Source organism: Ochotona curzoniae, unplaced genomic scaffold, assembly GCF_017591425.1.
Source record: "Ochotona curzoniae isolate NIBS_2020 unplaced genomic scaffold, NIBS_Ocur_1.0 contig_523, whole genome shotgun sequence".
Classification (NCBI taxonomy): domain Eukaryota; kingdom Metazoa; phylum Chordata; class Mammalia; order Lagomorpha; family Ochotonidae; genus Ochotona; species Ochotona curzoniae.
In genome coordinates, this window is record NW_024466459.1 from 4332981 (window position 1) to 4345782 (window position 12802).

General features: G+C 50.2%; 1 protein-coding gene across 1 annotated transcript in view; it reads right to left on the reverse strand.

Moving 5' to 3' along the window:
- FAM20A (FAM20A golgi associated secretory pathway pseudokinase) overlaps positions 1–12304 on the reverse strand; it is a 45661-nt gene extending 33357 nt beyond the window's left edge. Inside the window, exon 1 of the mRNA XM_040989567.1 lies at positions 11551–12304. Coding sequence (XP_040845501.1) covers positions 11551–11957 — 407 coding nt within the window. The 5' untranslated portion in view covers positions 11958–12304. The remainder of the gene's footprint in view (positions 1–11550) is intronic.
- Positions 12305–12802: the final 498 nt, after the last annotated feature.

A 12802-nucleotide genomic window follows, 5' to 3' on the forward strand; every position in this document is an offset into this window, starting at 1 on the left:
GCTGATCCTCTCCCAGGAGTGTCCAACCGCTCCATCCCATCGACTTGGTAATGGATACCTCGATGAGTAAATTATACTTTTGGATGAGTCAGACCCACCATACCCTGCCTGGATAGGGAGGGAAAAGCATTTTTCTATAAAGTAGATAAAATGGCTTTCAGATCACAAATTACAGGTGTCTAATAGGCGACTAGCTCTGTGGTTGCCAGGAAGCAGGGCAGTAGGTCGGTGACTATGGCCGCAGATCACCGTTTTTGATTGACTTCCTCCAGTTTTTAATGGGATTACAGTTAACAACATAAATGAATGTCATCTCATTGAGTAGCTGGGTTTTAGTAGTGTTTTGCATTACATTTAACCTACGGGCCACCGAAGAGTTACAATACCCAAATGCCCAAATTTTAGGTGGTTGCTGAATGGATGACTTTCACTTAGCTCCAATGGACTGGACCAATCACAATGCCCCAAAGATGGTAGCCACTCTCCACAGCAAATGGCTTGTCCGTCATAGCAGACCCATTGTAGGCTAAGTTTTCATCTGCAGCACAGGCATCTCACATGGGCCCTGATTCATGTCCTGGCTGCTCTGCTTCCCATCCACCTCCCTGCTAAAGGGCTGGGAAAGCAGCAGAGGATGGCTCAAATCCTTGAATCCCTACATGGAAGGCCTGGAAAAAATTCCTGGCTCCTGACTTTGGATCAGCTCAACTCCAACCATTGTGGCTATTTGGGCAGTGAATCAGCAGATGTAAGATCTTCCTCTCTTGCCTCTCCGTAACTCTGCCTTTCAAGTAAAATAGAATGAATCTTTAAAAAGAGGAAGCACTGCCTTCCCCTTGAATGGAGTCTGTGTATTTGAGTTCACCTGTTTCTCCTTGACCTTCATCAAGAGCCTGTGTTTTCCATCTTTGAGTTCAGCTACTTATCAAGTCGACAACTCTGAAAAGCTGCACTTGTGATGTTGCTGGGAGTTTTATCCTAAATGTGCCACTTCTCAGTGCTGATCTGAAACCCTGCTAAAAATGGTCTGTGAAAGAATGCCTGAAGGATGCATTTGCTGCCTGGGGTGTTGGAATTTCAAGGCATTCAATCCGGTCCTGGGGTGAGATATAGCAGTGGGCCTCAGTAGTGGGACATGCCTGCTGGTTTGTGTCATCGAAGGAGAAAATTTCAGGCAGCCTGGGGCCTGTGTGGATGTCATTGCATGAACTCGCTCTGGTGTACCATGCCACCTGTTTATGCTGAGGGATGCACATGGAGCCACCACTATCTCCCTCTGCAGGCAGGGGCAGACACCACCCTCTTTCTGCCAGGAATGACTGTACTCTCCCTGGGCCACTGGTTAGTTTTCGCCTTACGGAAAAGCTGGCAGCCAACCCCAGCAGAGCCCTTTCTGTCAGGGCGGGCTAGGTGTGCTGGGAAAGCATCCTAAGGAGGTCCTCACTCTTGCTCACATGGGGCTTGGGTCTCCTTGTTTTTCCCTTTTGATTCACTTTTCTCAACTATTTTATGTTTATTTGATGATTACCATAATTATGTTATCATTTACCAAAAAGCTTTAAAAATCCTTTAAAAATTAAAACAAATGGCACCCGTGTAATCTTTTAGTTGCAATGGAACATGATGCAGTGGGCTGAAGGGTGGTCCCTCAAATGCTACCGAATTGAGAGAACCTATAGGGGGACTCTTTTGTAACACAAAATGTTGGCAAGGGTGCCAAATCCCATGAGCAGTATCCTTTCAGGAGAGACAGACACACACACAATCAGGAAGCAGAGATGAGGTGTCTACAGAGGCAGACACTGGAGTGAAGGCGCCAGAAGCCAAGAGCTGCCATCAGGCACTGACCATCAAAAGAGGCCAAGGACAGCTTCTTCCTGTGGCTTCTGGAAGGAGGGCTGTTCTGCTGACCTGCTGACCCCAAGGCTGCCTTCCTCCTAAGAGTTACTTCTCCTGTTTAGAGCCACTAGCAAGGGTGCCCATTGGTGACTGCAGCCCAAGGAATCGGAGACAGACAATGCCAGAATTCCCTTCCCAACTTCTCTCAGGAAACATCAAGAGCTCTGAGAGCCTGAAGGCTGGCTGATGTTTAACTTTGTAGAGTGTGACATCTCAGATGTCCAGCTGTGGCCATGCAGGTGGCAGAGGGCTCCCTGGCAGGGTCCAGACTAACGAAGCAGAAATGCTGGTGGTCCAGAGTCCATCCTTGAAGATGTATATGAATTTCTGATAGCAGACTGTGATAGAAGATCTATTCTTAGTCTCTCACCATGACCTAACAATAACACTAATACAGCAATAGTCCCAGACTTACAGTGAGTGGTTTAACTGATGATGCTTTGACTCCATGGTGAAAGTGATTTGTCTTCAGCAGACGCAGTGCTTGGAATTTTGAATTGTCATCCTCTCCTGGGCTAGCCACGTACACTGTGAGATCCTTTCCTGCTGTTCCAAGTGGCAGCGAGCTACAGCTGCCGCTCAGCCACAGCCTCACTACCTTAAAGTATACTCCTGCCAAGCCAAAACTTCATTCATCATTGACAGGACCCATGAAGAACTTTCCAGAACCTTGTCAGTTGATGATGCACATTTGGAAAACTGATTGTCTGGTGTGTCACTTGTACCGACATGGAGGAGGAAATTCTGGCTGCAGTCTTGTAAAGCCAGACTCCTCCATTCATCTCAACAGGAGAATTTAGGCCTGGGGAAGTAAAGTGCTTTTCTCAGGATGAATGCACAGCCATCTCGATTCCTAGCCGAGTTCTCGTTCTCAAAGCAAAGAGACTGAAGTTGATGAAAGGACTAGGTCCCCGTTGATTTCTTTTGAGAGAACTCAAGGAAAAAAAAAGTTAGCACTGATGAAAGAAAATGCCCAGTGAATTGAAGATTCTGTTTGCTTGAGAAGAATTTTTTTTTTTAAAGATTTCTTTCAAAAGCTGAGTGACACAGAGAGGGAGTGAAGGAGGAAGAGGCAGAGACAATCTCTGGTTCCTCCCACACCCCCAAATGCACATGATAGGCTGGGTCAGGTGAAGCTGAGAGCAGGACCCGCCACTGGGGTTTTCCATGGGGATATCAGGAACTCAGGTACCTCAGCTATCACCTGGTGCTTCCCAGGGGCATCTGCAGGAAGCAAGATGAGAACTGGAGTAGCTGGGGCCAGGCAGTCGGGATGCCGGCATCCTAGTTAGAACTCAATCCACTGAGACATGATCACTGTCTGCCTTGGGGGGCGGGGAGGGGTGTGGATTTTAACGGTTGTTATGCAAACTGCGCATGTGGGGATTCTAGCGACCTGCTGTGTTAAACAGCGGTGCCTACAGGGGTCCCTGCAGTGGACATTAAGTTGAAAGGCGTTCCAACATCACTCTGGTCACCACAACTCCTCCACTTCCCTTGCAGCTTGCACCCCAGCCTTATTTTGGATTTGGGGGAACTGTTCTTTCCAATAGCTGAGTCAAAAAGCTGTTTCCAATGACTCTGTCTTTCGTGTCAGTGATTGGTTGAGGGGTGGGGATCGGCTTCAGGCTAGGCCAGACACAGTCTTCAGAAGCCTGGCTGTATTGTCAGATCTGGCCAATGAGCTCCTTGGCCAGGATCTCGGTTTTCAGAAATCAGAGATGCCACCAGCCTCCTCTTCCAGGGCTGTCAGCATGTGGCTCATAGCAAGGGAGGAAGACAGGCAGATGAACTTCGGAGAGGGAGGGTCAGAGAGAGTCTAAAGCTGTTTTTAGTTGTGAAAGGCCATCTCCTCCTGCCCTTATTGAGATTTGTCTTGCAAAACCAGTGTCCTGTTGGATGTGAGGGAATACTTTGCAAATATAATGAAGCACTCCCCTGGGGAAGCAAGTATACACACCCAGTGCAAGTTTTATGTGAAGGTTAAGGGCAACACGGACCTCCTAACCTGAACTCTGCGATATCAAACCCCAGCTTAAAAAGCCCTACAGTGAAACACTGATTAAAAAGGGTTTGGTGGTGGCACCGGAGCTTGTATATCTGATTTTCTCTAGTATCCCTGAGTGCTCAAAGCAACCCAGGAAGCAGAACTGAGTAGCTACTTGCGATGGGTAATTGTTAATTCTGGGCCAGAGATGTGAGCTGAGCCGTAAGCTGCTTTCTTCAGCAACTGAGCAGTCAGAAGCCTGAGTATATTGAAATGGAATTAGAGGATAAGTTTATTTTGGTCTAAAAATCTAGAAATGTGTGCCTAGTTCTTTTTTCATGGTATGCGCGTCCATGAACTATCTGAAGATACGCTGTATGTGTGAAGTTCACTTTGCACACCAAAATAAATCACCTTCTAAGTTCATTTTCCATGAGCTTTTTGCAATGCCCTCATCTACAAAATCCCGCCTTAGTAACTGAATATGAAGCCTGTGGGCCACTGGAGTGAGCCAGAAGGGACAACCTGTCTCTCCCTATAGATTCTGTTTTGATTAGCATCGTCAACAATATTTACTTATGATGTAGGGAGCTTGACCCAGAGGTTGACAACGGAAGGCGAATTTGCTACCTGAGACCTGGACTTGGTTTCCCAGGGTTGAACAGTCGTTTTTCTTGTGTGGGCATCGCTTCTAACCCCCAACTGTAACTCCAGGTGCTTAAATCCCATCTCTTTGTAGGCCACCTTGCTTTTTAAGCTCTAGCGTCTCGCAGCAAATACTGTTCACTCTGTTACCAGCTCTCACATCTGAGGCACCAGCATTCCCCACTCTGCTCCACTTCCTGGTGCTTCCCAAATTTATTGTCTGGTTTATTACTAATGGAATCCAATGAAATATGCCTGTTTCTGGGACTTCACTTTGCCTTTTGTTCAAGCCAAATTCTCCTGGCTGTGCCCAGCGCTTTGGCCTCCAACATCAGCCTCTGGGGATGGAAAGTGTTGGATGCTAGCATCCCCTAAACACTCAAATTCAGCTTAGTGCTGATTTCACGTTTCAGCTGTGGGACATTCTGCCAAGTCACAGGGCAGCAAAACAGCCACTTTTTTCTTTTTTCTTTTTCCATACTATGGTTTTCATTAGACACATATGTACATGTCTGCCTATAATAACAGGTCTAACTTATATCCTAGTAACTTCTACTCCACAATGATTGCAGCTATTTAGAATGGTGTCCCCACTCGGCTTCCAGCCATCCGTAAGCTACTTCAGCAAAATCTAGAGGCTCTTAAAAGCCTCCAGCATAACGAATAATCAAAGGAAAAGTGCAGGTGAGCACCCGCCAAGCGCCAGCGTGCAGGCTCCCTTGTCTCAGCCAAGGTCTCTGTATTTCCCATTTTTCCTTTGACACAGGACTTGTTGGCTGCTCCGCCTCAGACGGCACAAGAAGCTGCAGAATTCCTCTTCTTGGCAAATGACACTTTCTCAACTTTCCATCCTGGCTTGTGTGTGTGTGTGTGTGTGTGTGTTTGAAATTGATTTTTTTAAAAAAGGCTACTGCAATAAGAAGAACATCCCAGATTTAAATTTCAGATTGTCTCAGCTGGGTGATTTTTTTTGCACTAGACTATTACAGGCTGGAGTAGAGAAGTTATAGGTGAGGTGATTTTAACGTTGAGATTGCTTTTGGCAGAGGCCTTTTTCATGAGAGACAATGGGTCCTGCACTGCCAGCCCCCAGTTTCAGTGTCATGGCCTTTGTGAATATTTGCTCTGCTTCTATCTGAAGGAAAGCCATGTAACAGATGTAGCATGTAAGCTGGGGGACTTTGCTTCTCTTGAAGATTTATCTATTCTAATTGGAAAAACAGATAAGATTTTACAGAGAGAAGGAGAGACGAAGATCTTCCATCCACTGGGTCACTCCCCAGATGGCTGCAATGGCTGGAGCTGAGCCAAACCAAAGTCAGAAATCAGGAACCAGGGGCTTCTTTGGGGTCTCCCATGCTGGTGTAGGGTTCCAAGGCTTTGGGCTATCCTGGATGGGAAATGGAGCAGCCAGGACATGAACTGGCTCCCATATGGGATGCTGGCATTTGTAAGGTGAGGATTTAGCTACTGAGCCATCATGTTGGGCCCATCTGGGAGCTTTTCATGATGAGGTTAGATGGCCATTCTCTCTCTCACCTGAAACTCTATACACAGTGGCCATGAGATGCTAGCTGGACATAGAGGATGCTGATAAAAAATACAGTACCCGTCAGATGATACACACAGTCAAAGGGAGGCCAGCACAGGCAGGAATAGGGTCAGGAGACTTGACAGAGAGGACAGGCAAGGCCTGGAAGTACAAAGCGTGGTGCGACAGGTAGTTCAGAATGCAGATTCTGGAGCCAGCCCCTCTGCTACAAGCCTTGCTGTGCTTTGCCACCTGTTGAACTTTGGCGAAGCTGTATAGCCTTCTCTGCCTCACTCTCCTCTACTACACAGAGCATCAGTGCCAAATTCACTTTGTATTACTGTGCAGCCAGTCATCCCTAACCCAGCAGCTGGAAATAAGGCCTCGCTGCACAGTGTCCAGGGAGGTTAACGTGAAGGTGTTGGCTAGGATGGATTCTCATTAGGAGCCTCTGAGGTGGGGAGAGCCAGTCTTGCTGATTCTTGCTCATTCTTGCTGGTGATAGGATTCAATCCTTTGTGCTCATACAACTGAGGTCCTTGTTTTCTGGCTGGCTGTCAGCTGGGACCAATCCCAGCTCTTCTCTCATTCCCGTATCGTCTCTTTCATCTTCAAATTAGCCGGCAGTGGGACACCAACTCTTTATCGTATTTTGAATTTCTTGTTTCTTCTTCCACCAGCTGGCAAAGTTCTCTGCTTTAAGGGCTTATGTGATGAAGTTCAGCTCACTGGACAATCTCCCTGTCCCAGGAGCAGCCACTGTGGGATTTCAGTCACATCGAAAAAGCTCCTTTCCAGTAGAATCCATAGCACCATTTGACTTTAGAGTTAGGATAGAGATGTGAGTGTGTGCTGGGACTGGATGTCTGGGAGACCCTCCTGGAATTCTTGTTTACCATACGCATCTATTTCTGTAGAAGTGGTGAGGCCTAAATTAATCATCAGTGTAGGTAAAGTAGCTGGCACATACAACTGCGTTTCAGGTTGGAGGATTTACTTGTGAAAGTGTAGCCACTGCATTCCTAGCATTGATGGGAACTTGGTTCGGGACAAAGGGAGAATACTCAGGTTGGAAATAATGGAGCTAGTTGGAAACAGGACCTGCCTCTCCTCATTGGGCGAACAAGATTGATGCTGTCTCTGGTTTAGATGTTTGCTGGGTAATGGCAATAAGGGGAACCAGGTTTTAGGATGAGGGAAAAGGAACCTGAAATGGCCCACTTGGAGCTTTTGATTCTGAGAAAGGATGATGATTGGTGATAGGGGGAGGGTTCCTTTAGCTGTAAATCCAAGGATTCAGAAATGACTGAAAAAAAGTGTTTCCAAAACCAACCAAGTAAGACTATCATTGGGAAGATGGGAAGCTCTCTGCTTACCCCCATACAGACCGGGTTTGCAGTCTATCTTCATACAGCAGGAGGCTATCTCCTTTCCTTTTAGTCTGGCAGAACCAGACAAGGAGTCAAGGTCATGTTGGTTCTGGGAGGGAGGCATGTGGAGCACCAGCCCCAAGTAGGAATCTGGACTTCTTTCCATGCTGTGACTAAACTGCTCCCAAGAAGTGAACATTCTTGGAAATGGCATCATGGCACTGCAGGTTAATTATTGCCTATGATGCCAGCATCCCTATGAGCTCAGGTTCGAGTTCTGGCTGCTGTGCTTCTGATGCAGCTTCCTGCTAATGCACCTGTGGAAGCAGCAGAAGATGGCCCTTGTACTGGCCCAAAGTGACCCCCACAATGGGAAACCCAGATGGAGTTCCTGGCTTCAGCCTGGCCTAGCCCCAACCACTGTGGCCATTTGGTGGGGTGGATATTGGATGGAAGATTTCCCTCTCTCTCTGGAATTCTGTCTCTTAAATTAATAAACACATTATTTGAAAAAAGAGACATCAACATTCTAAATGATTCAGGGGCAGGTAAGAGATGAGCAGAAAAGAGATAATAAGATGGAGGCAAGGAGAGAAGAGATGATAAAGAGATAACGAAGAGACGCTCTTGTTCATTCCATTGATGTCACTGGGCGAGGAAGAACTTTCCTTTCAAAAACTCCCAGACAAGACACTTCCGATTTCTGGCTGACTTCTTTGTCATCTCTCGTGGCTTTTTCTCCTCCCACTCCTTTATCTGTCCCAGTGCCTGCATCTTCTCAAAGCATCCCCAGAAAAACTTCATTCAGTGTACTCCCCTTGAACAACTGTCATGTTTTGAAAAGCTGCCTGGCTTCTGAGCTGCGATTTTTAAAGCGAGACTCAGAGCTAGGCTTGCTTCCAGTGACACAAAACAGGTAGGGGGAGAGAGAGAAGATAGAACTTCTGATGGGGAGTGGTGTGGGTGCATGTGTGCACACACACACACACACACACACACACGCACACACGCAGTTTCGTCTTTGCAGCACAATGTAACCTCCAGAACCCAGAGAGAAACGCAGAGTAGGGAGCATAGCTTTGTGTTGCAGCTGTAGGGGTTTCAACCTTGTCTGACCTTGTCTGTTCGATAGGAACCCACTGGGCAGAAGGCCAGGCCAGGTGGACTAGCAGTGACATCAGAGGACAGATGTTACCCGGCTTGGGCTCTCTCCGGGCCAGAGAAACGGCAGCTCTGCCTCTAAGAGTGTGAAGAGGGCCTTGCCTTGAGGCATGACTGTGCTCCAGGTAAGCCTGATTGGCGTCACTGCAGTAGCCCTGGTCTGGCTTGCGGGTGGATGGCCTGGAAGAGTGAGTGAAACATTTCCCTTAGGTCCCGTTGTGCTCTCTTCTTCACTATTCAAGACAGGTGCCCGAGGTGTCACTGCGTCTGATGGAGCCCAGCGTTGGCTGACTCTCTCTGATCAGAGGCTGACTACCTGACAGGAACACTTTCTCTAATTACATTTTAAACTTGGGTTGTGCCACTCTTGGTCATATTCCCAAGGAGAAAAGACAGACAGGAAGGGAGGGAAGAAGAGCAGATTAACGAGCTTTGCCAGAAACTCCAGGGTCAGGTAGCACAGCCCACCCCACAGACCATGTGGCTTCCACATTTCAACATCATTGAATATTGACATCTAATTAAGCAAATCTTGATTGAAAACCAGAAACATTCAAAGCAGCCTACAGGCTCTCTCTTCTACTGTGTGAAAACAAAAACGAATCTGCCCAGTGGTTACCTACTTCCTCTGGGTAATGAACTTGAGTTGGTAGAAAGACCCTAAATGGTCTTTCTTGGACCAGGGATGAGGAATGCTGATTTAGCTGATTCTAGAACCTGCGCCTCTCCGGGTCTGTTTACTGATGCACTTCCTTTGGGGGTAGCAGTGAATGGTAGGTAATTACTGGCATGGAAGCTTCCACATACGCACAAATCACTAGATTTTAAAACCCTGGTAGACTCGTGACTACCAATAAGGAGGGCATGTCCATGCAAGAGCAAAAGTTAGCCAGGTTGTCCTTCGTTTCTAGTTAGTTGACATCCACAGCAATGACCCGAATGACCTGCAGCCTGGGGGCCTTGCCCGGCCTGCACGTGTGGCAGGTGCTCAGGTTTTCTCAGCACATCCACGCGTGCCTCTTATCACCAAGGCATGCCTTTCCTTACCAGGGATCTCTGCAAAAGCACAGTGGTTAATGACTGTCCTAAGTTCCGCATTTAATTCTGATCCAAGCAACAAGACCACTGCCTCTGCCTGGCATCTGCAGCGCAGCTGGGGAGAGACGAGCTATTGTTGGTGGAGGGGAACTCTTCTTAACCTCTGAGGTCTGGTTCAATGCTGGGAAGGGCAGCTGACCCTCACACTAGACGGAGCCCACACACTTCACTCGGAAACTGTCACTTTCAACCAATCACACACAACTACTCTGACCCCTGAGGACAGTCGGGTCCCTGACTTCCACTGACCAACTGTTTAATGATCAAGGTAATTGCAGATCAGTGCATGCATCTGAAGGTTTTTCTTCCTTCCTCCCTTCCTTTTTATTTATTTTTTGACAGATAATGGTGTAGAAATCAAACTTAAAATTGACGTAGGACAGCTTGGAGAGAAAGAAACGCTATCTTGCTCCTCTATCAAAACATTCCCCTGCACTTTCCTCCAGAAACAAAGGCTGTAGAAATGTGACTAAGTGGACAGCAATCTACACTGGCAAGCACAGGTGACTTTTCCCATAGTCCCTCACTCTCAAGCCCACAACAGATGTTTAGATAATTGTCCCGAGGGCCCCGATCCCCTAGTTCTCTGCTGCAGCTGCCCATGTGACGAATGAGATAAAGGGATTACTGAAAAGGACAGTGTCTGAAAAGCAATCCGAAGCTGCCTTTTACGGCACACAATTAGCAATGAAATTGACAATCACTTTCTTTCTCCTATAAAACCAGCAGCCATAGAGTTGCAATTAAAAATTGCCACTGGGATTTTGGCCCATGCTGGACTTGTACCTCTTTTTATTTTCTGGATTTCCCCCCCCCTCCCTCATCTAGGCACTACAGAAAAATGAGCGAACAGTCACATTGGGCGAGCTTTGAGTTTCAGCAGATTTACGGCCCGTTTCTCTTTCCAGAGGGACCATAAAACCACTAGACATCTCATTTAGAAATCTCTTGCTTTAAGCAGTCAGATGGGTGTGGCATAAAAGGAACTTGCATGGGGGTAGTAGAGGAATTCCATGCTTGCCGAGTCTAACCTCCTATGGAGCTTTCCATCTTCTCCAACATCGCCCCCCATGCCAACACCCCCCCTTTTTTTTTTAACAGATATCCTTGTTAATTTTATCCTAAGTATGTTCAATATCCACCCCCCTCCTTCCACATTTTGCTTTGCTAGAGTTTTTAAGCATCCCCAAGCAGGTATTTTAAGTCTCTGCAGCAACACCAAACTTCAGGTCCAAGTCAGCTCAAACCATCAGGATAACAAAAGATACTTCAAAGAGACTGTGCTAGAGAGAGGGGCAGTGGCATGTCTAAGGACCGACCGCCGGCTTCTCTGCTCCGGCCAACCTCGTGTTTGCTGTGGACACCAGCAGAGGGATAAAGAAAGGGTCAGGGCTGGGATTTTGGGGAGCGGGGAAGAGCAGGTCTTCTGTAAAGCGCCCAGGTTTGTTCTAACAGCATTAGAGGGTGTAGCATTTTGAAGAAGCGCTGCCACTACCGTGTTGGGAAACTTCCTCCTGGAAAACCAAAGTCCAGCAGCGGCTTTCCACATCAGGACAAAGAAAACGGGTGAGGGGATGAGCCGGGGGCAGGAGCGGAGCTAAGCCGAGCACAGCCAGCCGCTGCGGGGAAGGGGCTCAGCGCATTTCTTCGTGGGAACTTTTTCTAGCGCTGGGATCCTATTTGGGGCTGCACCCTGAGGTCCGCCAAGGCTGGCTGGGAGCCTGGGGGAATGACCGGGTTAAACCCACCTCTAGGCTTCAGGTTCGTGGGCAGCCGCCGCAGGCCAGGGTCGCGCGCGGGCGGTGGGAGGCCCAGGCGGCGCGCACGAGCCCCCCGGGTCCCCGGGGCGCGGTCCTCACCTGTTCCAGCGGGCCACCTTCCTCCGGTAATACCGCAGCGCCTCCTGGCTGGCCACCAGCAAGTCTTCGGGCCCCAGGAGAGGCGGCTCCTCCGGGACGTTGTACAGAGGGTGGGCGAAAAGGGCCTGCAGTTTGGAATCCGAGAAGCCGCGGCCGCCGCCCTCGGGCTCAGCCTTGAGCCCAGCTTGGGAAAAGTTGTGCGCGCCCTTGCCAGGGTCCGAGGAGGCTGCGGCCGAATCCCCCGGCGGGAAGGAGGCGCGGCCGGCGGCGCACGGGCAGCCGGGCGGGCGTTCTCGAGATCGCAGCTGGCGCTGCACTTGGGGCCAGAGGTGGAAGTAGAGGTCGGCCGAGAGCAGTGCGCCCAGCAGCAGCAGAGTCAGCAGGCGGTCCCGGCGCAGCCCCGGCATGGCCCAGCCCGGGCGGGCACGGGGCAGCCAGGCGCGCGGGCCGAGGTCGGCGCCGGAGGCGAGCGGGCGGTCTCCGGGGACCCGGGTGGGTGCTGGGGCGCAAGGCACTACAGGCACCTGGAGTCCTCGTGGGTCAGTCGGGTTCTACAGGACCGGAATGCTCACCTAGTGGTATAGCGTTCCTTTTGCGAGTGACACCCCTGAACTTGGGAACCCGGTGCTGGCGGGCGTCGCTCGCTTCTCCGCGCCTAGAGGCGACGAGGCGACCGGGTCTCCCGGGTACTCGTGTCTCGCGCTTTTTCTCCTCCGTGCCCTCTCGCCTGGTCGGGTGCCTGCCGCAGGTGAAGGGCTCGGGGCGCAGAGGCTGGCTGTCAACACCCGGGTGGCGGCGCGGCGAGGGGCACGAGCGAAGGCGAGGAGGAGCGCAGAGAGCGGGCCGCGGTGCTCGCTCGCCCCCGGGAGCAGGGGAGCGGCTGCGGAGCCTGGGGCGTCTCTCCCGCGGATGCTGCTGCTCGGCGCTGCAGCGGCTGCGCCCGCGGCTCCTTCTGCTGGCGGCGGGGACGCCCGTGCCCCAGGCTGGCACAGACGGCGCAAGTGGGGAGTTGGCAAACCGGGGGCGCCTGCTGGCGAGCTTGTGTGCGCGCCGGCTCTCCTGGAGACAGAGGTAACGCGCCCTCCCCGCCTCCTCACCCCCCGCTGGCCTGGTGCCCGCACCTCCGCCCACTCGCAGCTGGCACCTGCCTCTGGCGCAGCTTGCCGGCCAAGTCCCGCTCTGCCTTTCCACCTTGTCACTCCTCCCGTCTCTCCATTTCTCCTCCCTTCGCGCCCAGGCCACTTTCCCCGCT